General features: G+C 41.4%; 1 protein-coding gene across 2 annotated transcripts in view; it reads right to left on the reverse strand.

Annotated features, from left to right (window-relative positions):
• Nucleotides 1-27,861, reverse strand: part of LOC130207084 (SH3 and PX domain-containing protein 2A-like) — a 56,131-nt gene that overhangs the window by 13,846 nt on the left and 14,424 nt on the right. For both annotated transcript variants that reach the window (XM_056435510.1, XM_056435511.1), the window contains exons 3-7: nucleotides 27,081-27,156; nucleotides 24,792-24,868; nucleotides 23,839-23,930; nucleotides 16,796-16,827; nucleotides 8,152-8,280 (exon numbers count right to left, since the gene is read on the reverse strand). In XM_056435510.1, coding sequence (XP_056291485.1) covers nucleotides 8,152-8,280; nucleotides 16,796-16,827; nucleotides 23,839-23,930; nucleotides 24,792-24,868; nucleotides 27,081-27,156 — 406 coding nt within the window. The remainder of the gene's footprint in view (nucleotides 1-8,151; nucleotides 8,281-16,795; nucleotides 16,828-23,838; nucleotides 23,931-24,791; nucleotides 24,869-27,080; nucleotides 27,157-27,861) is intronic.

Below are 27,861 nucleotides of genomic sequence, written 5' to 3' on the forward strand. Positions count from 1 at the left end.
CATAATATTCAACCTCTCCACACTATCTCCATCTCCCCCCTGCCTGCTTCCTGGTCTCCACTCCTGTCCTGTGAATGCTTTCTCAGAATGTGAATGCTTCTCAGCATGCACCGAATGTGACCCTGGTGTGGCCCTCATGCTAAATGCTCAGAGGCTGATAAAGCTGATAAAGCCTCTCCTTCCTCCCTTCCTCCATGGACTCCCCTCCCTTTGCTTATCGCCAGTTGTGTGATGCAGATCCACAGATGCACACCACACACTCTCTCTCAGACACACACTCTCTCATCTGTCTCATTGCTGGCCATGCTGGGGCTGTCTGCTCAGGCTGTTCACCATAGCAAGTCAGGCCGCTGTCCCCTGCTGGGACCCCTGTGGGACCCCTGCTGGGACTGCTGGGACTTCCTGACCTTGGACACCAGGCCCCCAGTGTGGAGCACAGGGTGGTCAGGTGGCCACAGGACCCCAGGGGATCCCCCATCACAGGATCCTCCTCCAGGACTCCCTCCTGTACCCTGTGTACTGTGTGTACATCACTGTGTGGTGTCACACACACAAGGTCACACACAGTGGTGGATGACACAGTGGTGGTCTGCACCCTCTCCGACAGTGGTGGGGGCCCATCCTGATCTGCTGATCTGTGTGAGCTGACTCTGGTGCTGAGCCTCAACTAAAGTCACACCAGTGGACTTTAGGAGGGTGTGGACTGAGGGAGGTACACATACAGAGTATGGGATTACACTGGGGACTGGGACTACTGGAGAGGAGGGTGGGGAGCTACTGGGAGTGGGTGAGAGTCTCCATCACCAAGGACATGGATCACTAAGACACCATGGATGGAAGAGAAACTCAGCACCTGACTTCACTCAGGGCCAGAGGAGAAATTAAAAAGGCTGAGAGGGACCTCCTCAGACTCTGGCAGGAAAGAGTGAGTTGACTTGAAGCATCAGATCACAGGCTGGGCTGTAGGCTGGACAGGAAGGAGGACAGGCCTGCCAGGAAACTTGGCAACTGTGCAGAGAAGGAGGCCTCCCCACCCCACGCAGCTGGACTTGTACCAGACCCCACCACACCAGACAGAGAAAGGATCAGGCAGGAGTCAGGAAGAACAACACAGCTGAGCTGGCCCAGCAGCAGCGGTCAGGCAGGCACGCTTCAGACGACAGAGCAGAGAGCAGAACAGAGGTCAGGCTCACAGGATCAGGAGACTGACCACACAACCCTCAGACCCCCACCAGGACCCCCAACCCCTCACTACACCACACCACACACACACACAACACACTGTGTTTTTGTTTTGTGTTGTTTTGTGTGTGTTGTATTATACATTTTCTTTGCTTGTAAATAGTGTGTACTATTTGACACTGTGTGTGTGTGTGTGTAGAAACAGAGAGAGAGAGAGAGAGAGAGAGAGAGAGAGAGAGAGAGAGAGAGAGAGAGAGAGAGAGAGAGAGAGAGAGAGAGAGAGACTACATTACAAAGCTACACCTTCATCTTCATCTGTGCTTTCTTTGGTATCATCTCTTGCTGTTTTTTCTATATGACAACCTACTTTTCTCCATGTCTGCCTACTTCGCTATCTACATGAGGAATCGTTTAAAATATTGTAACGCTGTTGCAGAGTTTAACCACAAAGGGAAAAAGAACACAGCCAAGTACTGACTGACATTATTCAATATTAAGATTATAGCTACTTAGTCAACATCCTTAGTAAATCAAAAAGCTTTTTTCTAAAGCGTTTGAGCAGAGTTTAGTTTAGTAAACGCCACATTTCTGGGGTCAGACAATAGCTTAATCCACAACCCTCTGGTGGAGATATCATATAAAACTATTACACCGTAGGATCATGACCACAGACATCAAACTGAAATGTCGCAGCCTCTGAAAGGAAGAAATCCAAACGGGTTGTCTTAAAAAACACTGTTGAATTATGACATCATGAAAAATGGAGGTAGTAAACAGAGCTTAGGGCGAGATAACTAAATGTATGCCCTGCAGCCGGCTGTGAGCTGAACAACGCTGGTCGTATCAAGTAAAGTCTCATCTGATGCTGCACCAGAAAGCGAATAGGGAAATTGACATGAATGCCATACTATCGAATATAATATAGAATATTGAGGGATATTTCTGCGGAGTAAACTTAACTTAAACTTATATTCTCCTCCTGCAAGTGCAGAGACAGTGGACAGACAGATGACGAGAGTGAGCAGCATTTCTGAGCTCTAAGTGTCTCTCATACAGTATCAGCCATCTGCAAACTCTATCGGCTTCATTTTTACTGCAATCAACAACAGACTCTCAGTTGCAACAAGTCACTAGATTTATAACATTTGGGGTTTTTCAAAAGGTGAATGGATGATCTATGAATCTACGTATGCAATAAATCACCCCAGTAATGTCATACATAATAACACAGTGCGACATTGCAATGCCCCTTAAGGTCTTACGTATCCCAACAAATATATCATTGAGACAAATACACTTCAATAGAACTGTGCTGAGATGGAGAGACTCTGTTACTCTTTAATATAACATTCACAGAGGATTTATGCACATCTAGCGTGAATATGAGAACCAAAGACTCAGCAGCACAAGGAGGCTTTTTTTCTTCTTTTCCCCCCCAACCTGAAGCGATGAGGAATGCAGCGGCTCAGCAGATATCTGACACCACTGTTGAGTCGAGCAGGACAAACCCCATTCATTTCCAGCTTCTGTGTTCATGAACATAGGACTCAGTATCAAAGCACAAGGGGATGGTATCCTGCCCAATATACACACATTTCCAGTTTTCATTACATAAACTGGGTTTCAATTGCGTGGGTGGCTGTGGTACGAGGTGGGGGAGCCACGAATGGCACAACACAACTTTCAAGAGCTGATGTTGACCTAAGGAACAACCTTCTCTCCCTCCCAGCCTCTGAAAGGATCCCCTCATGGTCTGAACTAAGCTATAGCCTTCAGCTTGAGCGCTCTCCAGGCTCCACTGATTCGGAGACACAGCCGTCCTTGAGTGTCGAACAGACCACCCCTGAAAATACTGGGAGAACTCAATGGTCAATTTCTGAGTGAGAGACAGAGGCACCCTTTTGGCACCACAGAACCGACGTCTGTACTCTATTATTTTGCTCTTAAATGCTGTTATTGCTCCCGTTCTTCGTCCTCTCTGCCTGTATTGCTCTTTGACAAGATGTAAGATGTAAATAGAAGTAGCAGAAGCCGATGTTCAAAATACAGTTCCAAACGTCCCATGTGACTTTCCATATCTAAAAATACAGGATACGGTTGATTTCTTGAGATGGTCATTTGCGCTTCTTATGGTAAGCTGAAAGAATGTGGGAGATCGGGACTATGAGTGGATAATGTGTCTTCCATCTGCTGCTGCAAGTTCTGCTCAAAAAATACATTTTACACTTGGCAAAGTTGTCTGTATCATGTCTTTGGTTGTTCGCTGACAAGAAGTTGAGGGGTTTTCCTCTTTTACACAATGTAACATGTTCTCTCTTAAACTGCATGTATAATAAACTGGGAAACTGAGGGGTTGAGCACAAGCAGCGCTAGAATCTCAACACTGAGCTCTTCTTTAATCCTCTTGCGTATCAGAGACAGAAAATGTGGAACCACCAGTAAACGTGCGATTTAGTTCAATTTAATTTATTGATACATGCAGCTGTCCCACTCGCAGGAACCATTGATGCTAAAATTACTACCAGAATAATATGGCAACACACCTTTTGGTGGTGCTATTATCGAGGTACAGAAGAAAGTCAGCTGGTCGTTCTAGTAAATTGTAATATGTGCAGCTGAATATGAGGACCGAGGAGGGTGTCCCATATGAAACTAGAACGGGCACTCGGTAGAGCGCATACCTTCGCATATCACAAGACTGGGCATTGAATTATGAACATTTTGGCATTAGTTGCATGCCAATTGGATAGAAATTGACCGTGCTATGGTAAAAAGAAGATTTTGACCTTTTCATGACCTTGACCTTTGACCCGATCGATCCCAAAATCTAATCAAATGGTCCCCGGATAATAACGAATCATCCCACCAAATTTCATGCGATTCGGTTTACTACTTTTTGAGTTATGCGAGTAACACGCAAACAAATAAATAAATACACGGCGATCAAAACAACTGAATATGAGGACCGAGGAGGGTGTCCCATATGAAACAATGAATACTGCAGACTGAAGACTTCAAGGATATACCCGGTTCATTACCTTTACCAAGGTCATATCTTCCTTGTTTGTCTGTAGCTCAAAAAACACTTAGACACAGTAGCACTTTCAGCTAGCTTTGAACATTGCTAAAAAACAATGACAAATAACTCAAATGAGCTGATTAATAACCTAGTAGTTATCTGTACCTGTGTTGTTATTGTTGTTGTTGTTTTTGTTGTTGTTTTGCATTGACACAGATGTCTGACTTTATATTTTACAGGAATAATCCTTAAAAAAAACAAAACAGTAATTCTTTGCTCTCGAAGTAAACTCAAAAATAATCTGCCTCTGTGAACACGGAGCTCCCGCTGAGCTGTGCTCTGGGATCATTTTGCTTTTAGCCTGAAGACAGAGAGCTGAGACATTTATTGTACCGGTACTTTTTTTTTCTTTCTCCATGTAAAGATAGAGAAGACATCCTGCACATCCATCATGCCACGCTGAGGGCCAGAGGATTTGACTCCAGCAGTGTCTTTGGGCTTTCAGCCAGGAAGTCAATCATCACCTGCAGGATGCCGCTGTTACCTGCCAGCTACTCTGTGACTCACATTTGTCCAACTTAAAATAATTGGTGTTTGCGAAGACAAAAAGGGCAATTTTCCACAGATAAGATTACTGTGACCATCCAGCACCCTCCGTAAGGAAGCTGAAAGGAGCAGTCGAGATATAATACATACTGTGCTGGAGGAGCCTGAGGCACTGTCGGATGTGAGCTGGCCTCTCCAAAACACGGTATTCCTGAAGTTTATTTGGCAGTTTGTAATTCCTCGAGGCTGATGTAGACTTGGAATGGCGACAAGTTAAACCCTGACTGGTCCACAGAGAGAGATTTTCCAAACAACATGGGCACCACATGCCTAACGCTGCCCTTGAGGTGGAGGAAAACAAGCTGCAAATATGTTTTCCTTTCCTACATACGACTCCATGAAGGGGCAACTTGTAAACCACTGAATACAGAGCACTTGAACTGATCAACAAGGCTGCTCGCTTAGCTTTGGTTAACATCTCTCCAATACAGTGTAAGCTGAGGAGGCATCCTGGAGGATCCATTAAGCCATTATAATGAACAAACTTCTCTGAACCACTAACTTTGGCAGGAAATGGCTTTTTCCATTTTCTCCCCCAGTTTCTCATTGCACTTCTCTCTCCCGTGGAGCCAGCATCGCCCCCTAGCTAACTCTCATAAAATAGACAAATAAAATGTTTGTTTTTTGACAGTATCCGAGTATTATTCTTGAACGACTTAATGCTACAACAGAATATCAAGCATACATCGGCCTACTGCGTTGATCATCCGCACACCGAGTTGAAACCAAACAGAAAACAATACAACGTACTGTATCGTCGAGGCACTGCGATGGAAAACACTGCCTTGGCTCTGAAGAGTGGAGAAAGCTGAGCTCTCTTATAGGGCTGACCTAGATTCACTGCCCTGTCAAAAGCATATATTATCTAATCCAAAGTAAGGAAAAGTCGATAACTGCACTGGGCAGCAGTCAAAGCCAAAGTCTATGGTACAGTAGCTTTAACAGTAGGACTTCTGTAGAAGGACTGGGGTGAATGGCTAAAATAACACAGAGCTGTAGTTTTCCATCCAAGTAGACCGGTCTCTGTTCTCACATGCTATCACACCTTTGTGCATAAACACCTCATCCAAAACCAGCCAGACACACAATGCTGATACAAAAGTATTGGGCAATATGACAGGATACAGATTTCCAAAGAGTCTGCAGAGGGAACACAAGCCCGTTTAAATGTCATTTGGCTTTATAGGCAAACATGTAAGTACAGCTGAAGTCTAAGTAAAAAGCCATACGCGCCTTTTTTTATCATTCCAAGTGTAAAGGACACCTTTTAGTGCGCCATATGTACTGCTTAGCTCTGTAATACACAGATCAAGCTGTCAGAAACTATTACAGGGTTTTGTATTCATCCTGGTTGCTCAATTAAATGAGCTCTGAAATCTTCTTCGCACACACCTGGTCTTGTGAGGGTTGGCAAAGGGATATGAAGTGATGTCACCCAGCCAAATGGAGCAGATTTAGCCAACTTCCATTGCAGGAGGTGTTGATATTTCTGTTGCTCGCTGCGCTGCTGGAAACAGTCTGCGTTGCGAGTTGAAGGGGTTGGGGCTCTATTTACTCAGATCTCTGTGAAAGTGTCCGTCAGTGTATAATAAAACTGTCAAGTAGCCTTCGGATGTATTTTAACCCTTGTGTTGCCTTCAGGTCAATTTGACCCGATTAAATATTACACCCTCCTGTCGCCTTCGGGTCAATATGACCCGATTCAATGTTTAACCCTCCTGTTACCTTTATATTTACTAACATATTTTACCCTTGAGGTCAATATGACCCCAGCTATTAAAATATCCAGAAAATGATTAGAATTAATATTGTTTTCCAAGTTTAAGTGTGAGGTACTTTATGTTTGTTTGTTGACTCCCGAAAGAACACCGACATTAAACATTGAATCGGGTCAAATTGACCCGAAGGCAACACAAGGGTTAAGGAGCCTGAAGTCCGTGTTGTGTTTTAGAAACCGGTGAAAAACCGAACCCAACCAGAGATGAATGAAAGAGCTTGACATGATATCGTCTCTGCATCAGACATGAGGAGGAAACAAAGCAATAATAACATGGAAACTAAGCCACCATGGAAACCTAAAAAATCATAACCATTGAAGTGCATGAGTTTCACATTCTGCATGGATCATCAACACACAGATCAACGCCTGTAACTTTGCATAGTGGTCAGCTGAAATACAAAAGTGGAGGGGCCTCTACTTAAAAGCACAGGACTATGCAGTTCAACTTCATGGAGGAACGCTCTCATATAAGGCCCCCTGATAAAAGGACTTTATGGTGTTGGATCATCCGCCTCACTGTGGCTCCCCATTGGGTTGAAATCCTACTGGAGCAGTGAGTTAAAATAAATACATGAACCCGAAGGCAGGACACGTGACACTTCAAAGCAATCTCTACAGACCCTCTTCCTTCAGGCCAGAGTGGCATGGTGTTTCACTCACACCCATCATGAAACCCAAGTCCAATAGCCTTCCTGGTCACCGTTTCCTCCGTCCCCATCCGCCCACTGAAGAACACATGAGTCCCATTACTGTTTTACTGTGTCAGCACACTGGATTACTGAAGATTAAAGCTGAATTTCAGACCATGTTACTGGCCCTATACCTCTCTGGTCACTCTTGTGCTTCGTATGTCCAATATCCCTTCAAAATAAAAGTTCATAAAGACATGTGCTTAACCCTGGGTGTGAGTGATAGTTGCCAGTGTTAGTATATTTATCCACGACACATGATTTCATACTCATTAAAAATAAACAGCATTTGCTGGAAAAATGATGAGAGAATTTTGGTGTCTGTTCCCACCCAAAATCAATGCGAGTTCCAGGAGGCATGACAGCATGAAGTTGTGCTTCACGTCATCATGCTGACACCTCGTTCAATTTGAAATATTGTCAAACTGAGTCGCATATCCTAAAACATGATCTTTGTCCCGTTTGCGAGCTCTTTGCAGAGGTTAAACAGCTGACTCAGGACTCTCTGCAGCGGGCGTTTGAAAATTCGGCATATCTTGCCGGCTTTTCATCTCAGTGAAGGTGCAATAATTAATACGAGCGTGGAAGACATTCCTCTTGGGAGAGGCAACATTCTGGACCCCGGCCTAAACCAACAGTGGGGGAAAACAGGGCTGACTGGAGGCCAAAGTGAGCCTCCAGATGGGGCTAAGTAACTGCTCGCTGTGGACAAAGGAGGTGAGAGGGTAGAGTTAGAGGAAAGGGCAGCATGTTTGATGAACTGTGGATTCAACCGCAAAATAGTTTGTTTGTGTCCGGAAATGCACACAACACGCACGCTGCCCCTTTTTCCTGCCCGACAAATCTGCGTCGAGCCTTTTGTTTTGATTACTCACCGCTCTCGCTCTTTTCAATGACGTCGACCACCTCGCCCGCTTGAAGGCTGATTTCCGCGGGCTCTTGCTTCGCGTAACTGGCCACCACCACGTACTGATCCAGGAGCATGGGATCCGAAGGGTCCAGACCTGGGGTCGATGGGAAGAAACATGCCGTCAGCCAGCTGCCAGCCATAGGTCCACGAGAACGACCGCCGGGCACTTGTTGTGCCATAGGCCACTTTGTCTGTCGAGCTCAGCCAATCACGATATCCACGGGGCTCAGTGCATCTTCCTGAGAGTCTAGCCATAGAGCTGCATCCCCCTCCAGCCCGACAACAAGGGCAATGGAGATGCTGAAAAGTCAAGGAAAGGTATGTCCCTCCAAAAAAATAAGTCAAGGATCAAGCAGTCAAGCACAGGAGATCCATTCTGTGTCACTGAAGGGGGCTCATCCCGATAGTCCGACAAAGCTGGGCAGCGTCAGGAGATGCCGGTCGGCACATTAACGCAGCGGAAAGAGCGGCGGCGGCGGCGGCGAGAAAGCAGAAGTAGCCGGAGAAGCGATAGCAAAGTGAGCGAAAGCCAGCTGAGGACAGGACAGTGGAGTGGGAGAAAGAAATGGTTTCCTCTGGAAAATAAACCATCTGCTTAAAAGCCTCCTTCTCCTGAGCTGGGGCTGGAGCTGAAGGAAGAGTAGGGGGGTTGTGAACGCCAATCATGAGAGTCGGCACTAGAGGCCTTAAATAGAACCAGATGAAGGGGCTGGAGCTGCGCTCCGAGGGATGGCCCTCTGACTCAATGAAACACTAGAGCTCTCGCTACAGTGTGCAACCCAGCCAATGGGAATCTTCCTTTCTGTACTTCACAGAGTTAACCATATAAACCCCAGCAGGGGATTTGTTTCTTCACAGTTTGTGCCTCAATGCTTTCATCATAGTGGTCTTGTCCACTACATCACCAGAGTGTGGTCACTCTCACTCACTCCAGGAATGCCTGGACAGAAACATGTGATTACCTTCGCATTGAAAATGCGGAAGGTACTGTTTTGATCGCCGTGTATTTATTTATTTATTTATTTGTATGTGTGTTACTCGCATAACTAAAAAAGTATTAAACCGAATCGCATGAAATTTGGTGGGATGATTGGTTATTATCCGGGGACCATTTGATTAGATTTTGGGATAGATGGGGGTCAAAGGTCAAGGTCATGAAAAGGTCAAAATCTTCTTTTTATCATAGCGCGGTCAATTTTTATCCAATTGGCATGCAACTAATGCCAAAATGTTCATAATTCAATGTCCAATCTTGTGATGTGCGAAGGTATGCGCTCTACCGAGTGCCCGTTCTAGTTGTATTTGTTAACGCATATGAAAGGCTCGCTACACATTACAAACGTCGGCAGCAGTTTTTGTCCCACATCAGCCCGGCTGAAGAATTACTCGTGAAGAATCCTTAAAACAAGCGTAGCTGAATGACTTAAAGCAGATCTAACAAGAGTCGGCTGGAATCCAGACACAGCCACAGATGACATTCAGTTCACACATTAGCCAGAGCTTCGGCTGACCGCTGAGTTCAAAGCTCCAGACAGAGAAGGAGCTACTTGTCTGCACACTTTAGATTATATCTGTTTACACTAATAACGCTGCTAGATACACAATTTACTGTATGGTGTGTTTGGATAACAGTAGAGGATCAACCACAGTAGAGAGCGCAGTTTCCATTTACGGTCACACGCCGCTTTTACTAATCTCAATACTGAGCAATATGTGGAGCTCACAAAATCAAATTTTTTTTTTTAACCCTCCTGTTACTTTAGGGTCAATTTGACCCCATTCAATGTTTAATGTCGGTGTTCTTTGGGGTCAATTTGACCCCAGACTGTTTTTCACTGTGTCAAACATATAAGAAATATCAACTTTTTATATATATTTAAAGGGCTATTTTGGTAGTCAACAAACAAACATAAAGTACCTCACACTTAAACTTGGAAAACAATATTAATTCTAATAATTTTCTGGAGGTTTTAATTGCTGGGGTCAAATTGACCCCGAGGGTAAAATATAAAAACAGGAAGGTTAAACATTGAATGGGGTCAATTTGACCCTAAGGCAACAGGAGGGTTAAATGGGAAACACAAAAATATAGTTTGGTCTTGAGAATGGAAAATAAAAATAGTTCAGTGGAATAGATTGAAGGTTTGAGGCTTAGATAAGGAATGATTGAGGCCACTTGGATTACGCTGTCATTTATAAAAGAGCTGACCTGGCGACAATCCTTCCGATTGAAGATTATCTTTTGGATAATATTTCGCAGTCAAGTTGGGAAAATGTTTTAAATGTCAAGGACCTCATAACTTATGAAGATAAACGCATTACCCTTAACTTCTCAAATGAAGAAACTGCCAAAAAGTTTGACACTGGATTACTGTGGTTGGGCTGTGGTTTATGTCGCTTCTTTGTGCCAGATGTTTTGTCAAACCACAAAGTTGGGTGTAGAAACACTGGAAAGAACATATTATTCAAATAAGGGGTATTACCTTCTGGTTCTTTTAAAAGTGTGACATGACAGCAGTTACTTTAGTTACAGCAAATATTAGTTTTGACACTACTTGGAAATGTGGGTGTTTTAATTCACGTATCAATTAACACTGTTCAATAAACATGACGACTCAACAAGGACGTAAGAAGACTGATTCAAACTTTCTGAAAATATCAACCAATTTTTAACAGTAACTTGGAATTACTGTCAGTTATTGGTACTATAAATATGGTATTTTAGTGTCATTTTAGATGTGTTTATGCAGATTTTTTTACATTTTTTAAGGGTATTTTATCACACACTTCATATGCAGGAGGCACATTTTACAATTTTTCTTGGTTTGTCTTGATGTAAAGATTTATTAATATGAACCATATTTACTGGATGTACTTTAAATGATCTACTCTTTACTTTTTACAAAAAGTACTTTTCCCTCTATTTAAACCACACGTCTGCTTAATGGACCTAGAAATAAAATAGACTTCAAATAAATCTGCTATCCTGGACATTGTCTTAAAAGCACACACACACACATGCACGCACGCACGCACACACACCAATATATAATTTCCACACAGATTGATGTAAAACTCAGCAGGTGATGATTATGAACTCATAAAACCATAATCTATGTAAAATGATGTGAATGGAGGTTTCTACGACACACAATGAACTAATGCTGTGAGAGAACTGTAAATCTGAGACATGAGGTGAGTGAGTAAAGACCTTCTTTACAAAGTAAATATGCCTTAAAAACAAAAGCTAATATTTCAGCGTCCTTCACGACGTTAAATGTTTTGCAATAGCAAGAAGACAGAGCCAGAACAAAAAAAACATGTTTGAGAAAAATGTGTCGGAGTCTTGGACAGGAAAGGTTTCATTTCAAATGAACTGTGTAAACTGTGCTATAAAACAAATACCGGTAGTATATAATAAGCTTCATAAATGACTGTGTACAAATCAAGGCGACAATGAAATACATTAGCCCAGTAAAAGTTACGATACTTGAATCAGTCACTCCCTGAAATAATGTGATGTCATAGTATTCAGTGGCATAGAGCAGTGATTTAAACCAGGATCACCACGACAGTTACATTACGTGGAGTAGCTCAACTCATTTGAAAAAATAGAAATTACAATTTAACTAAAGATAAATCCAGTATGTATTCTAAAAACAGTTGGTCGAAAAATGTAGTACACTATATTCAAACAAACATATTTAGAACATGTTGGGTGTTGTTGATGGAGGGGCACTTGAGTTCAACTGATAGGGCTGTGGGGGTATGTCTGATAAGCAGAGGGGAACTATTACAGTGTGTGTGTGTGTGTGTGTGTGTGTGTGTGTGTGTGTGTGTGTGTGTGTGTGTGTGTGTGTGTGTGTGTGTGTGTGTGTGTGTGTGTGTGTGAGCTTGCGGTTGTGGAGATTCACTATGTGTGTATGCACAGTGTAGATCGTATTCGTATGTATTCATAACCTCTGAAAAGAAAAGTATTTTCTTCTTGGCTTCCATCAGATAGCCCTGTTAGCCACTTTCTGTGTTTATATCTCTCCTCAGGAAGATTTATACATGTGCTTCCTGCTCCCACCCTTGCACTCCCAGACGTCCTAATTCCATCCAACCCCCACCCCCACCCCAGCGCACCCATCATCAGCTCCATCCAACGATGATGACAGTTAAGAACGTTGCAATAATTCATCACCAAGAGGAGGAAACCGGGGAGTCTCGGCTCCCCATTTAAACCGAGGAATTCTTCTTTGTGAGAGATTTCACGGGATTAGGCATCTTGGTTGAGACTGAGAGCATATGCTGCACTGGCCTTTATGACTTAGATCCATATTTTGAACTCTGGGCTAACTTTGTGAGAGTAGATTTGGGTTCAGATCAGTACAAGTTGGCTAAGTGCAATGCTTTTGTTTGGCTCCTCAGCAGCAGATGTGTAGTTGGATTAGAAAAGGACACTGGACTGCTGTTCAATGTCGTACAGATGTACTTGTGTCATTGAATCAGTATGTGGCCCTGAGGGAGAAGAAGCAGACCACAAACAAATAGCACAGAAACCTTCAGCAAAATCATCCGACAGTAAGACAGCCTTCACGAGGCTTCTGATAACTGAATATATCAATTAAATTCACTTCATCTGCTCAGTATTTTAGGTCGAGAAAAAAAGTGTTTATTTCAAAGATGTCAAAAGAAAAAGGTTTACAAAAGTTGCACTGGACAAAAAGAGCATTTTCAGATATCGGCAAGGTTTTTGAAAAATATGAAACCTACCGGCGTGCATATATTACAGTTAGTTGTGTGTATAACACAGGGATAATCCACATAGCAATACAAGAGGGAGGACACTCCACAGGGTGACTGCAGTACCATTACACTGGATATTGCAGACGGTTGCCCGAAACAAAATAATAAAACACTTATATAAACAAAAATGTCTGATCTAATTTATTGCAGAACATTTTTCTGGCGTCAACGTGGTGTTTTGAGCAAAAAGCATATGTGCTGCCTCCAGGGTGGGAGTCCACTGTGAAAAACGGTCACTTATCAGAAACAGAGAGGCCTGTATTGGATCTGCTCTCTGCTGGCGGGGGAGGAGCTCCGACCCAGCAGAGTTAAGTTGTAACTTCAGCGGGTAAAATAACATGTTTGCACTGAAGTTACAGCTGTATCCAAAACACTAACGGCGATATCTATGAAAAAAAGGGTATTATATTTAAAAAGGTGTCAGATTTCTATTTAAATCGGGTTCAACCCACAAAAATAATCTGTTGTGCTGCTTTGGGAGAATCACTGCACATGGACCTAGAGGACTGGTGCTCATTGAGAAGGAAGCTGCTGAAACAGTGGACAGTTGTTGAAGGGATTTGGAAGCGCTCATTGGCCTTAATGATCTCCTTATCCATCTGCAAATACAAACAAACACACAGCCCTCTTGACCCAACCCACCACCTAACGGAACCTATTAACCCCTTAGCTCCCAACAAGCATGCGTATAGCCAAACGCTGTCTCTAAACCCCCACATAGACACAAACTCATGCACACACACACACACTCTACAGACCCCCAGACACACGCAGCTCAAATAAAGACAGCAAGTCTGCACACATAAACACGCTCCCTCAGTCCGAAATGGTTTCCACTTGCCACGTGAACCTCCTCTCCAGCACCATTTCACATGCACTCAACCCCTGAACGCTCCGGTTCTTTTTCTCTCCAGTTGAATTTCGAAATTGCTCTTCTCACTTTCATTTTTTAATAAGATTATCGTTGATGATTTGAAAGATGAACCTCAACACCCCTTCGAGTAAGCAGCATTTGATCCGCTTACAATCTGAGTTCATTTGATTCAGGTTGTTTTCTTTTATTAAACCTTTCACCCTGCTCTTTCTCTCCCGCGTATCAACACATTATTATGTATTTCATCACCATGGTTTCTTGTTTCCTTTCGGGTTGGGTTATGGCAGCATCTCTTTTCATCAGTCCCAGACAGGCGAGCCCGGGATCGGCAGACAATCCTGACAACTCCATTATGTGTGAGACAGAAGATAGCATGTCCGTCTTTGAAACTTTTGGAGATAGCGGCCTGGTTAAGGTGCTGAGTCAATAATGCAAACTGCTTCATACTGGGGTGAAGTCACAGTTTGAAGACAATAAATTAGATATGGACCAGAATCTTACTGAAAACATATGGGAGACGGTGACAATGAAAAGTTAGATAAGAAAGGAATTTATTCGTCCCGAAGGAAATTGCTGCAGAGCGAGGCCAAAAAGTCTAACAATAAGGATGTTGCCAATATCGTCATGACGACAAAGAAGATAGTGAGAACTGGGAGCGTGTCAACCTAAGACATTCATCAAATTTCTTCTACTTGCCAGGTAAACAGAGTTCCTTGTCAAACCTATAACCGCGAGCAGTTTTGTGGTAAAGGGCTACATCCTCTTGTTTAGGGACAGGGGCTCTGTAAACTCTCAGGGAGACCTGCACCATGTAATTATGGAAACCCTAAGCTGCAGCTACAGCACAAATTCACCACGGATAAACTGCACTTTATCTGCTGTCCTGCTTTAAAAGAGAGAGATCAATCTGTCAGCTGTGTTAACCGCTAATCTCCAGCATAGGAACTATGGCGAAGGTTTCGAGATCAAGTATGCAGGACTTGCTCCATGTTGACTGTGAATGGTAAATCATCATGAGCACCAGACAGTAAGTGTATTATTATTGTTTCCACTGGTCGACTTGATGCCATTGAATGATTTATTGGAAGCATGAATGCATGTACGTCTTAAAAAACGACATAGGTAATAACATATTTACTATCAAACCCAACCATACAGAATAAAACAGATGAAATTGTGCATGCAGATGTCACGCAGTATATGACGAACCCTCCAGGCAGTACATATGAATGATGACTGGAATCTAAAATCGTGCACAGACTGAATGAAGGTTACTCGACACACACACAGCAGAAATAAGACAATTTTTCCATTTCACGAAGTAGCTGGAATTTCGTGTTACGTAAAGCCGCAATACCATGGAACACATCATGAAATTAAGTTGGGGTCTTATTTCGTTTTGGTGGCAAATCCGGCTTTTCCTCAGAGTGCATTGCCCACCGAAAAATATAGTTACAGGTCATTTACGGAGACTATGTCGTAAACAACGGCGGCAGATTGCAGGAAGGACGGCCACTAGCATCTGATAGCACGGCTGGCGTATAATTTAGTAATTCATGTGGGTATTCTGAGACTGCATAGATGCAAGTGCACACAAATACTCAACACTTGCACAGCTGTTCCCTGAACTCCTCTCATGCCTTTTCCGCTGCCTCCTACGCCTCAGCTGAGTCACGGTGTCGTTCTGTCTTCCTCGCTCTCTCTCTCACATACAAACATGAAGCCAACCTAGCGAGGCACAAACGGGTGGTCTCTCCCACCTGACAATGCTTTCGGACTATTTCATTACCAAACAGAAGAATTTGTTCCAGTTGTGTGTTTTTGAAAACCATGTCTGTAACAGTTTAGCTCCACGCCTTCCTTTTTGTAAGAGTTGTTTTCATCGTGTCACACCATCTCGTCAATCCAACTCCCCTCACCTGCCTCTGATCACCTCGTTAGTCCCTCATTACCTTCACCTGGTCCTCACGCCCTTCTCACCTGCAGCCCATCCCCTCATTAGTCCCTCACTATTTAGCTCCCTCACTTCCACTTGGTCTCTGCCAGATTGTCTTGTGTTTTCATGCCAAGTTCTCCAGTGTTATTAGAGTATATTCCTGACCTGCCTGTTCTGACCCTGCCTGCCCTGACCTCTGATTCTCTGCCCCGCCCCTTTTTGGACTTGTTTGCTTCTTCGACTGATCTCCCGGTTTTGACCCAGCCTGTTTCCAACCAAAGACAGTATTCTTTGTTACTCCTGTCTGAGTCGTGCTTTTGGGTCCACTCTAATAGCGCCGTGACAATGTCCACTTGATAAAAAAACTCAAGAGCAATTTTGACATTGCACTCTCATATTGCTGCTAACAAAATGGTTAAAAAAATAATAATAATCCAGCAGACCCAGAGATGTAATATTTATTAATCTAAACTATATGGCTAGAAACTAGCAATCATTTTGCTTATCGATTAATCTGCAGATTATTTTCTCAATTTATTCTTTAAAATAATATGACATTATTTAAAAACCGTGACAAAATACAAATTCTCAGACCTCATAGAGAGGTCTTCAACATATTTTCAATTGACTCTCGTGTGACGATGAAAGGCAGCAAATGTTTTTATTCGAGAAGAAAAAATATGACATTTTTGCTTGAAATATAACTGATTATGATGTTTGCTGATCGATTTTCTGTTGATCACCATCGATTAATCGAGTAATTGCAACGTGACTGCCGGGGGGTTTGGATGAGTTATGCTAGCAGTGGCTAATGTAGCCTCGAGGTGCGAGCCAAAAGCAGAGAAGAGGAGCAGACTCCAGATGTCCCCACAGATGTATTTCATTTTCAAAATCACAATAGCATTCAAGGAACCATCAATACAAAGAAGACACAATACAAACGGCTGGAGCATCGAATGACCGCAACAGAGATTCTTGTGAGCGGGTACAACGATTTCAGATTCTTACCTGATTTACGTTTGCCGGAGCCTCCGCAGTCTCTGGAAAAGAAGCAACACCAGAGGAGCATCGTCAGAATGAGTGTGTGTGCAAGAGGTCAGAGTATGAATATGACTTGAGCAATCCAGCGACTGAATCTCTGCCTGGGACCGTCCGAATGCAGATGGCACCCGAGCACCAGCCTAACCCTCGCTGAGAATGCATGCAGAACTTGACCCACTACCAGAGGGAGGGCGACGGGGCGGGACGCGACATGCAGTGTGGGTGTGTGTGGATGACGGCAGGAAGTGTGTCAAGGCGAGTAACAAAACAAATCAGGGCTTTGAGTAAGACATATTGCATGTATGTCGTTGTTGAAATGACAGACATGGTGTTTATGAAGGCGATGCAGCTGCCGATATTCAACAGAGCGGCTTTTATTACCTTCGCATTGAAAATGCGGAAGGTTATGTTTTGATCGCCGTGTATTTATTTATTTATTTATATGCGCATAACAAAAAAAGTTTTAAACCGAATCGCATGAAATTTGTAGGGATGATTGGTTATTATCCAGGGACCATTTGATTAGATTGCGGGATCAATCGGGTCAAAGGTCAAGGATAGGTCAAAATCTTCTTTTTACCATAGCACGGTCAATTTGTATCCAATTGGCATGCAACTAATGCCAAAATGTTCATAATTCAATGCTCAATCTTGTGATATGAGAAGGTATGCGCTCTACCGAGTGCCCATTCTAGTTTATTTATGTATTTGTATGCGTGTTCCTCGCATAACTCAAAAAGTATTAAACCGAATCGCATGAAATTTGGTGGGATGATTGGTTATTATCCGGGGACCATTTGATTAGATTTTGGGATCGATCGGGTCAAAGGTCAAGGTCATGACAAGGTCAAAATCTTCTTTTTACCATAGCGCGGTCAATTTATATCCAATTGGCATGCAACTAATGCCAAAATGTTCATAATTCAATGCCCAATCTTGTGATATGCGAAGGTCTGCGCTCTACCGAGTGCCCGTTCTAGTTTATAACAGTATCATATCCCGTTGATAAGTCCCATTCATGTTCAGATGTGAAAGCGCCTTTCTGTTCCGAAGCCTGGACTGTAACAAAACACTGACAGGATGAGCACTCGTGTCAATGAACCCGCTCTGTGCTTTCACACTCATCAGACTCACAGAGCATCAATGTGCCACCGACTCGCGTTCACTGCACACGTCTGCGTGCTCCTCGTTTTGGTCGGGTTCGTTGTGATTCAGACTGGAACAGGTTATTTGCATAACTGTAAACCTGTCCCTGCTGTTGGATCTATTCAGCCAGAGAAAATATGAAGCTAGTATTTTTGTTTGACAGAAATGTGCAATTTAAAAGGCAACAAAAAACAAGGAATGAATACAAAGAACAGAGGTTGAATTTAAATCCCTTCATTCAAGTGCTGTCAGTTTCATTTGAATGCTCGTGCTTTGTTTACTCGAATGCACTTACTTCAGTGATGATGCTTCACAGAATTACCTAATCCTGTTTGATAAGAAATGTCTTCTACAATGGAAATGGATACACATTGCAAAACAGGCCAACATTGCAGAGTCTAGTTTTCTGAGTGGTGTGTAGCCTGTTGGCTGACTGCACGGCCTGGTTTAGTTCATCGCGCTGCAGAGAGAGCACCCTGAGGAGAAGCTGAGGTTTGACGCGGATCGGAACAGACACCCGGCTCTCTGAAGAGACCAGCAGCAGGACTGGAGCCATGGTCAGTTATGGATATGAATAAATGTTTGGATAAACCTGTCCAACATTTACCAGGTCACAGCTTGTTCATCAACTCTCTGTGTTGCATTGATTTAGTTTCGTTGAGCAAGTTGGATTTTAACTGTAATGCAAACTCTGAAATATTTCTGAAGCTGTTTGCTCTTGAGGACAATAAGAACAAATTCAAAGGATAATATTACTTCCAGCCTAGCAAAACTTTTTTTCAACCAATAACTTTATTCCTCTGTTCCTTAAGATAGTCATTTTTGGCAAAATGCTTCTCTGTTTCCAGATGCGTGAACAAGTTATGAGATATTTCCAATCACACATATAATGGCTTACAGCTCACTTCAGCGTCATTACTTGCTCAATTTTGAAATAAAATAACAAATACAATTTGATTACCACACTTTAAAAAATGTTTGTATTGGATCTTAAAGTAATTATCATCTGTGGAAATGAATTACATAACCTCTATATCTTAAATATTCATGCCCAGCCAACATAAATAGTTTTTCTTTTTCTTTTTTTTAAATCATAGTGTAAGCAGATGACGCCCATAGTATCACAAACAACGCATACATCACATACGCTGTGAGCAGTTGACGGATTCTTTTCAGAATGGAAAAGCAAGCTGGGTAATTTCTTTATGAAAGCTTGGGGATAAATTACAGTATGACGTAGTAGTTTATGGGAATGGCTCCAGATGCTGTTCACATCAGTTTCACATTAATTGTAAAGCATGTTAAACATATCTGACGTATTTTCATGAAGTGTTTATTTTGACAAAATCTGGTAGGGTGGAGATGAAACTGAGGAAAGCACTATCCTTTAGGGTTGGGGAGAAACGATGGGGATAAAGTGGATGCTTGACCTGCCCTGCAAGCTTGTGACCCTTAGCACAGAGCTGCAATAATACTCTTCCCAAGGGGAGACTGCGCCCACAACTTTGGCTCTGCGCACTTTCTATCTATCACTTGCAATATTGAATTAATTAAGGAAAGGTAAAGAGAGCAATAAATATATCTAAATACTTTACAGACTTTGCGGCTATCTTTGAGGGATACATTTGAAACCTTTAGTTAACCAAGAGTCACAGGAGTTGGGAGATGGTCTTCACAGTTGTGGTTTCATTGCGTACACACACCCATGCCAGGAGATGCGTGGGCTGAACACGTCATTTAAAGTCAGAGCCCACGAGAGCCCATTCTAAGCTTGAGTTGAGAATAACCATCTGTTTGCACAATGCTGCAGCTCACTCGTTGTTGGTGGGCCTATTAGAAATGGAATGTGTGAGACATCAGTCCTTTGCGAACATTTCTCAGGCAAGTCAAAGGACTGCCGTGTCTGTCCTGCTTCATGTTTGTATACATTACACAGACACTCCTGTCTGACCGAAGATTAACCTCTGCAGGAGTGACCTTCAGCTTTGGGGGCAATAGGTCAACGTCAATGAACGGGAAATCATTATGATTACGACAAGAGGTCTGATTCGCACACATAAATGGTTTAGTAGGTGTTTTTAGTGCATATATATATATATACACTACCGTTCAAAAGTTTGGGGTCATCCAGACAATTTTGTGTCTTCCATGAAAACTCACTTTTATTTATCAAATGAATTGAAAATTGAATAGAAAATATAGTCAAGACATTGACGAGGTTAGAAATAATGATTAATATTTGAAGTATTAATTTTGTTCTTCAAACTTCAAGCTCAAAGGAAGGCCAGTTGTATAGCTTATATCACCAGCATAACTGTTTTCAGCTGTGCTAACATAATTGCACAATGGTTTTCTAATCAGACATTAGTCTTCTAAGGCGATTAGCAAACACAATGTACCATTAGAACACTGGAGTGATAGTTAATGGAAATGGGCCTCTATACACCTATGGAGATATTTCATTAGAAACCAGACGTTTCCACCTAGAATAGTCATTTACCACATTAACAATGTATAGTGTGTATTTTTGATTAATGTTATCTTTATTGAAAAAACAGTGCTTTTCTTTGAAAAATAAAGACATTTCTAAGTGACCCCAAACTTTTGAACGGTAGTGTATACATATATATATATATATATATATATATAATGTAATGATGCAGATTATCCTCACAAAAGAACACACACTTTTTGGGGTGGAGTGCGGGTTATTTTTTTGTATGGTGAGTCAGATATGTTCCTGCTGGATCCCGTTTGATCAAACTACCGAGTCTCAACGTAGACGCTTAAGTCTGTTGGACTATGGTGTATTTGAACAAACCAACCAACCTTGAGAGTAACAAATGAGGCCTCCAATCAACATGTCAGCAAAACATAAACAGATGAATACATGGTATGTTTTAACCTGAGATTGGATTGTACGAAAAGTTAAATGTTATATAAAATGGAGATGTTGAATATGTTCACAGATATTATTCATAATTATGCCTTTGCCCTTGACCTGGTTGCTGGCCTCACATCAGCAGTTGGTCCCCATGCACTACACTGTGGCTGCATAATGTAAATAGATGAATCAAATGCAGAGGACGAATTTCCCCTTGGGGACTTTTTACCACTTTCACTGCTCTAAGGATATAGTTCAAAGCCACAGCTACCAAGTCAGATTGCAATAAAATATATTTATCAGTGAACAAGCAACATATGGGCTTGGATTGACGGCATATATTCTCTCAACAAAAACATCTAAACAAGGTTGAAATTACCATATCTTGTTGCAAAAAACTCAAATGCCCAGTTTAAAATCAGAATAATTGTCAAACCACCATGAAAGAATGACTGAAGTATATAGAATTTATTTGAAATACTGGAATTTAATCTGGCCTCCGACCTTCGAAAAAGGATATCTAAACTCTCTGCATGTGGTCATCTTCACAGTAAATGAAGGTGTAACGCCCTGTTCGGTCTCCTCTGTTTCTTCTTTGTTTCTCACCTGTCTCCTTGATTGTTTCATTCCCTTCAGCTGCCCTCAGCCACTTCTGTCTCCTTGATTGGTTAATTTACTTCACCTGCCCTCAGCCACGCCTGTCTCCTTGATTGTTTCATTCCCTGCAGCTGCCCTCAGCCACTCTTGTCTCGTTACTGCCTCATGCCGTACACCTGTTTCCCCCCTATATATCGTGCCAGTCTTTCTCTTGTCTCCTGCTGGATTGTTGCCCGTAGTCCTGTCTTTAGTGTTGCTTGTGTGTCATTGCCAAGCTCTCCAGTATATTCAAAATATTATTTCTGATCTGCCTGTTCCGACCCCGTTTTCCTGTTGACCCGATTTAAGATTTTTGCCTGCCCCCTTTTGGATTTGTTGACCTATTGGACGGACCACCCGGTTTTGACCCTGACTGAATTAACAAGTAAAGATCCTCCTCCTGCATTCCTGTTTCCGAGTCGTGGTTTTGGGTTCAAGTACCTGTAACCCTTACAGAAGGTATCAATCTGGACACCGAATGTGAGACGGTTCAAAAGAAATGGCAGATGTGTTGCTGTTATCCAAATCTATTTTTATATTATTATTAATGTATGCAAAGTTTCTTTAAAAATTCACTTTACTAAGAAAAATATGAAATAGCTTTCAGCCTTTCGGCCTCTGAAGCTACCCTCAGAGAAAATATCATTATTTGAGTTCTACGATGTGATGCATGTGACTTGAACGAAGCATCACGTTGCATCAAAAATATTGAATTACACTTTCTCCCACAATTGTTTCAACTATTTAAGCATTTAGTTGTAGACAATCAGGTGTGTGAGAAATATTCAGTTACTTTCTTTTGATACTGATGTTTCATAATACTGATAAAGCCTGTTCCACAACTTTATACGTGGGTAAAACTCAGTGCAGTGCGATATACAGTATCTTTCATGTAAAGGTCACAAATCCACTATTAAATTGATTTATCAATGTTAATCTAAAAAGGCCAATCAAACATTAAAATAGTGCAAGACATGATTTTTGCCAATAACTATGCACACATATTCAGTTAATTATCAATGTTGTGCAACAGCACAAATACACACATCTGCCTCATATCAGTAGAGTGTGATAATGTCTGTCATTCATAAAAAGTCAAGAGAAACAGCTGTCAATGTTGCCAGCTTGTTGCATGGCTCCCTCTTGTGATGGAGCAACATCACATCCATGTAGTCCTTATTTAATTAAGTCTGTGCTGTGACATCTGTTTACCATTAGATGGCAGTAGCAGATGAGGGCTTGACCAGCAGTTGCCGAGCTGCTTCTGCTAATATGGCCAGAAATATCAGTAAAATGTATGTCATGTTTCATGATGGACAGAATATTACCAGTTTGATTTTCCTCCATAATAATCACAGTAATTGTGAGAGAGACGTATTGGATTGATTGGATACAAGCTGAATGTATTTTTACGGCCTGTACTCATTCGTCATGTATTAGTGATTAGGCCGACTAAACAAATTATTTATCATTATCACATGAGCAGAAATGTTCTTTTCTTTTTTGCAAAACTCGCGATGGACTTTATTGATTTAACTTTTTGGTGGTGAACGGTTTATAATGATACATATGTTCACCGTACCTCACACATTGTAATATTATGGCATCACAAGGTCACGTTTTTTTGTGATATTGTGAAATGTTCCTTTTTCAAATTGTCCAGATTCTCAGGAGTAGACGGAGCACTTGGGTGGCTTGGCTTTTCGACCTCAACGTCTCCATTTAAATTGAGATCCTCCAAGACCGGAGGAGGATCGTGCTTTGAAGTGGGATTAACAAGAATGGGCAGTTGGGGTTAAAGGTGGCGGGCCTGGTGGTAGTGGAGAGACCACTTAAGAGTTTACCACACTTTAATCCTTGACTTTTGTTGGGAACTTTATCAAGAAAAAAAGTTAAGATTTGAGAAAAATACTATCACAGACATACATGTGCGAAAATCGAAAAGAAAGAATAGCCACTCAGCAATTACTCCCACTCTGACTTTGAAGTGAGGATGACAAATGTCTAGCTTAAGAGTCTTATCTGTGCCGAGACTTGAACTCAGCTGCACTCTCATGACACCACCGATCCGTACGCATTCGTTTAAGGGATTGGGTGTCACACTTTCCAGAACCCATTATTAATTGAAAAAACAGTGCCTTTCAACCGGCATCCATTATTCATCCCTGAGACACAGCAAAGTCTCTGGATCAACACGGGTCAGTGCTGTCCCAGCTGCTGAACTACACAGCAGACACAACACGCCAAAGGGCAATGTTTGGTACCGAAGAGCTCATGTAACGAGATGAAGCTCATGCGCCGTAAGAGCGTGTGATCTTTGAAGTGTGCGGTCATAGCTACTCACTCTGTTGGAGGGTTGAGGTCATCTGGCTTGGTCTCAAAGAACTTAAGGACCTCCTCACTTTGGGAAATGTGAGAGGGAAGCATCATCAGAGCCTGTGTGTGGGGGGGAGAAGAAGGGAGGGGAAAAGCTACTGGTTGTGATAAAAACACTGCAAAGATTGCAGGTATTGTTGAAAGTGCTGGAGTGTGGTTTAAATGGCAATGGGTAACCAGTTCATAACACTAACTCATTTTACGATCAGATGAGAAGACTAGGCATATATGTTAAAGGGTGTAGCGGGGAAGGAAGTAGGCTCTGAGCCAAGAGGGAGGGTTAGAACAAAGTAAAATACACATAGGGGGAATTGTATAACAACCGCCTGTCTCTGCTGCATGTGCTTTCAAAATGAGGTCCTTCAACCCACTGTACCTGAATCAGAGAAGACACCATTGAAGGAATAATATTTAAAAAAATAATGTTTAAGCTTCTTGTTTTCGCAGCAAATCTCCCTTTGTTCCTGTAAATGAAAAATGTTGCCGTACTTGGCAACGCACTTGCCCCACATTCCGATCTCCAACCTCATGAATATAAAGGAGGTCACGTAGCCATCTTGACTCACGACTACACAACTTCAAGACTGCTGATTCATTCGTATTCTTTGTATTCTGTCTTATCCCTGTGCGCCCCCATTTCCCTCGTTTCCTTTATAGGCTGCCTATTTACATTGGTGACAGGAAATGACCAGTGCAGATAGAGCCTTTGCTTTCCTGTCGATGCTGGTGGGGGAGATAAATGTTGAGACCTGCCTTGAGAACATTGTGGACAATGTTCAGGATGTAGAGCATGGACGTTGACAGCCAACATGTAAACCAACGATGAGTAGTGAACATGTAGGTTCGAGAAGGTGAATTGTATTTACAGCAGAGCATGTGATACTCAATAGGACATGATGAGACATTCAGCCTTCGTCTTACTTTGCAGTAATTATCGAGGTGCTTCAGCCTTTTGACAGCCACATCTCTGATGTGACTTCGGCGAAACAAGACTTTACCTGAGGAAAAACAGAGCACTGTCAGCTGAACATGCCAATCCAAGAACATATACAAATAACAAATAACACAATCAAAGTGTAAGATTATCAAAAGTAGTAAAAGGCTTTTTTTAGCATTTTTTTTTTTTAAAGAAAAAAACAGCATGTCATCATAGTTATAAATATATGTAATAATGTGTATATGTGTATAGACAGTATATATATATATATATTTGTTGTATTGAAATGCTAGATCTATATTTGACTCATAATAGTTATCTTATAAATATATGTATGTATGTGTATATGTATATATATAATATATATATATACAGTAAATATATAAATATATGAATACAGTATATATACAGTATATAGACACATACATATATAGACATATATATACTGTATATATATATACTGTATATATATAATATATATATATATACAGTAAATATATATATATATGAATACAGTATATATACAGTATATATACATACATATAGAATATATATATAGACATATATATATACTGTATATATATATATACAATAATGTGTTGTATTATCATAGTTATTATCTTATAAATATATGTATGTGTATATACAGTATATATATAAATATGTATACAGTATATACATATATATATATATACATAATATATAGTCTATATACATATACATACAATAATGTGTTGTATTGAAATGCTGGATGTATATTTCACTCATCATAGATATCTTATAAATATATGTATGTGTATATGTGTATATACAGTAAATATATATGTAAACAGTATATATATATATATATATAAACACCAGCATTTAGTAGAGCCTTTAACCCTCCTGTCGCCTTAGGGTCATTTTGACCCGATTAAATATTTAACCCTCCTGTCGCCTTAGGGTCATTTTGACCCGATTCAATGTTTCACCCTCCTGTTACCTTTATATTTACTAACATATTTTACACTTTGGGTTCAATTTGACGCCAGCAATTGAAACCTCCAAAAAATTATTAGAATTAATATTGTTTTCCAAGTTTAAGTGTGAGGCACTTTATGTTTGTTTGTTGACTCCCGAAAGAACACCGACATTAAACATTGAATGGGGTCAAATTAATCCTAAGGCGACACAAGGGTGTAATATTGATTCGGGTCAAATTGACCCTAAGGCAACACAAGGGTTAAGGACATGTGATGTTTAGACACAGGCTGTATCTTGATCCAATAATCAATTCATATGTTGTCAGCTTTGTTTCCCTGTGATACGACATGCTAAAGAAAAGGTAGCATACATTACATGCATGATTTAAATCTTTGAAACCACAGGCTTTAGTCTAAAAGCAGAACAACCCCAAAGGGTCTTCTGACCCATTAGTGGATGCCAGCAGTCGCAAAACATTACTCATCCTCACATTATAACTCTGAAGGGACTGTTATATCATATAAATATGCAAGGAGCACTAAACAGTAAGTTGTGCATGCTGTCTGATATGTGTAATGGAATACAGTTCACGTCATGTTGGGCTTAAAGAGAGATAAAAACAGCACTGGTCAGACTTGAGCTGTACATCTTCTTTAACAAAGGACCTCTTCACTGCTCTGGCCCACAATGAATGTATTACATTAGACAAATACGTCTGTGCTAGCGTCCTTCTGCCATGGAAAAACCACAAATTGATTTAGCTTGGCCAGAGTATGGCAGTTAATCAAAGACATAAGAAACAATGAGATGATTTAGAAATCCCTGCCATGAAAGTTAATTCAAGACTATATTTCCATCACGTTTGTATCTTTTTGTCAGGTCGGAATGTTTGAGGGGTGAAAAACACACCGATACGCCACGCATACTAATCACAGACGCGCTTTACGAAGGCACACGTAAACCAACGATAAGTAGTGAACACTTACTTTACGAGAAGGTGTAATGTGTTTACGGCCTTGCACGCAGGTGTGTGGGATTGATTATGGTGCAAGATCCAAGATTGGGAGCATTATAATTGCCTCTCAACAGCTCTCATCATGTCGACGGCGGTTCATAACTGTCAACAATGCAAACTATTGCGAAAGTGCTTACGCGACGGGATGCCGTATGAAAGCAGGGCAGAGTGGCGCATAGTTGGCTAACTCAAATGCACTAACTTTCTTTTGCTTGTACTCCAGTTTCTTGAACGATACCAGAATTGATGCAGTGGTATTAGTGTTGTGCATGCCATGATGCAGTGTGTTTATCACCTGGCAAAAAAGGAATAATCCTCTTTTTGGGGTCCTTCTGTCCTCCCTCGATTGGGAATTTGTCGAGTATTCGCATCTGCAAGAGTGAGGGAGAAAGTAGAGAGTGACACAAACATGAGTTGTGCAGCGAACACAATGAAATACACGTACATTTGATCTACCACAAAGACCAAGTTGAAAGAAACCAAAAAGGGGTCTCAATCAAGAACAGTCGAGCCTTTTGTCGCAGTACATCATACGGAGGTCAAAGAGGGGTGCAAACACACGTCGTATGAAAGGCCACAGTGTCCTGAACCTCCTTAACAGTTTCACTTACACAACCGTTTGGGGTTTGGGGTCACTTAGAAATGTCTTTATTTTTCAAAGAAAAGCATTGTTTTTTCAATAAAGATAACATTAAATTAATCAAAAACACACTCTATACATTGTTAATGTAGTAAATTAATATTCACGGTGGAAGTGTCTGGTTTCTAATGAAATATCTCCATAGGTGTAGAGACGCCCATTTCCATCAACTATCACTCCAGTGTTCTAATGGTACATTGTGTTTGCTAATCGCCTCAGAAGACTAATGTCTGATTAGAAAACCCGTGCAATTATGCTAGCACAGCTGAAAACAGTTATGCTGGTGATATAAACTATACAACTGGCCTTCCTTTGAGCTTGAAGTTTGAAGAACAAAATTAATACTTCAAATATTAATCATTATTTCTAACCTTGTCAATGTCTTGACTACATTTTATATTCATTTGATAAATAAAAGTGTGATTTTTCATGGCAG

This window comes from Pseudoliparis swirei, chromosome 17 (genome assembly GCF_029220125.1).
Source record: "Pseudoliparis swirei isolate HS2019 ecotype Mariana Trench chromosome 17, NWPU_hadal_v1, whole genome shotgun sequence".
Lineage (NCBI taxonomy): Eukaryota > Metazoa > Chordata > Actinopteri > Perciformes > Liparidae > Pseudoliparis > Pseudoliparis swirei.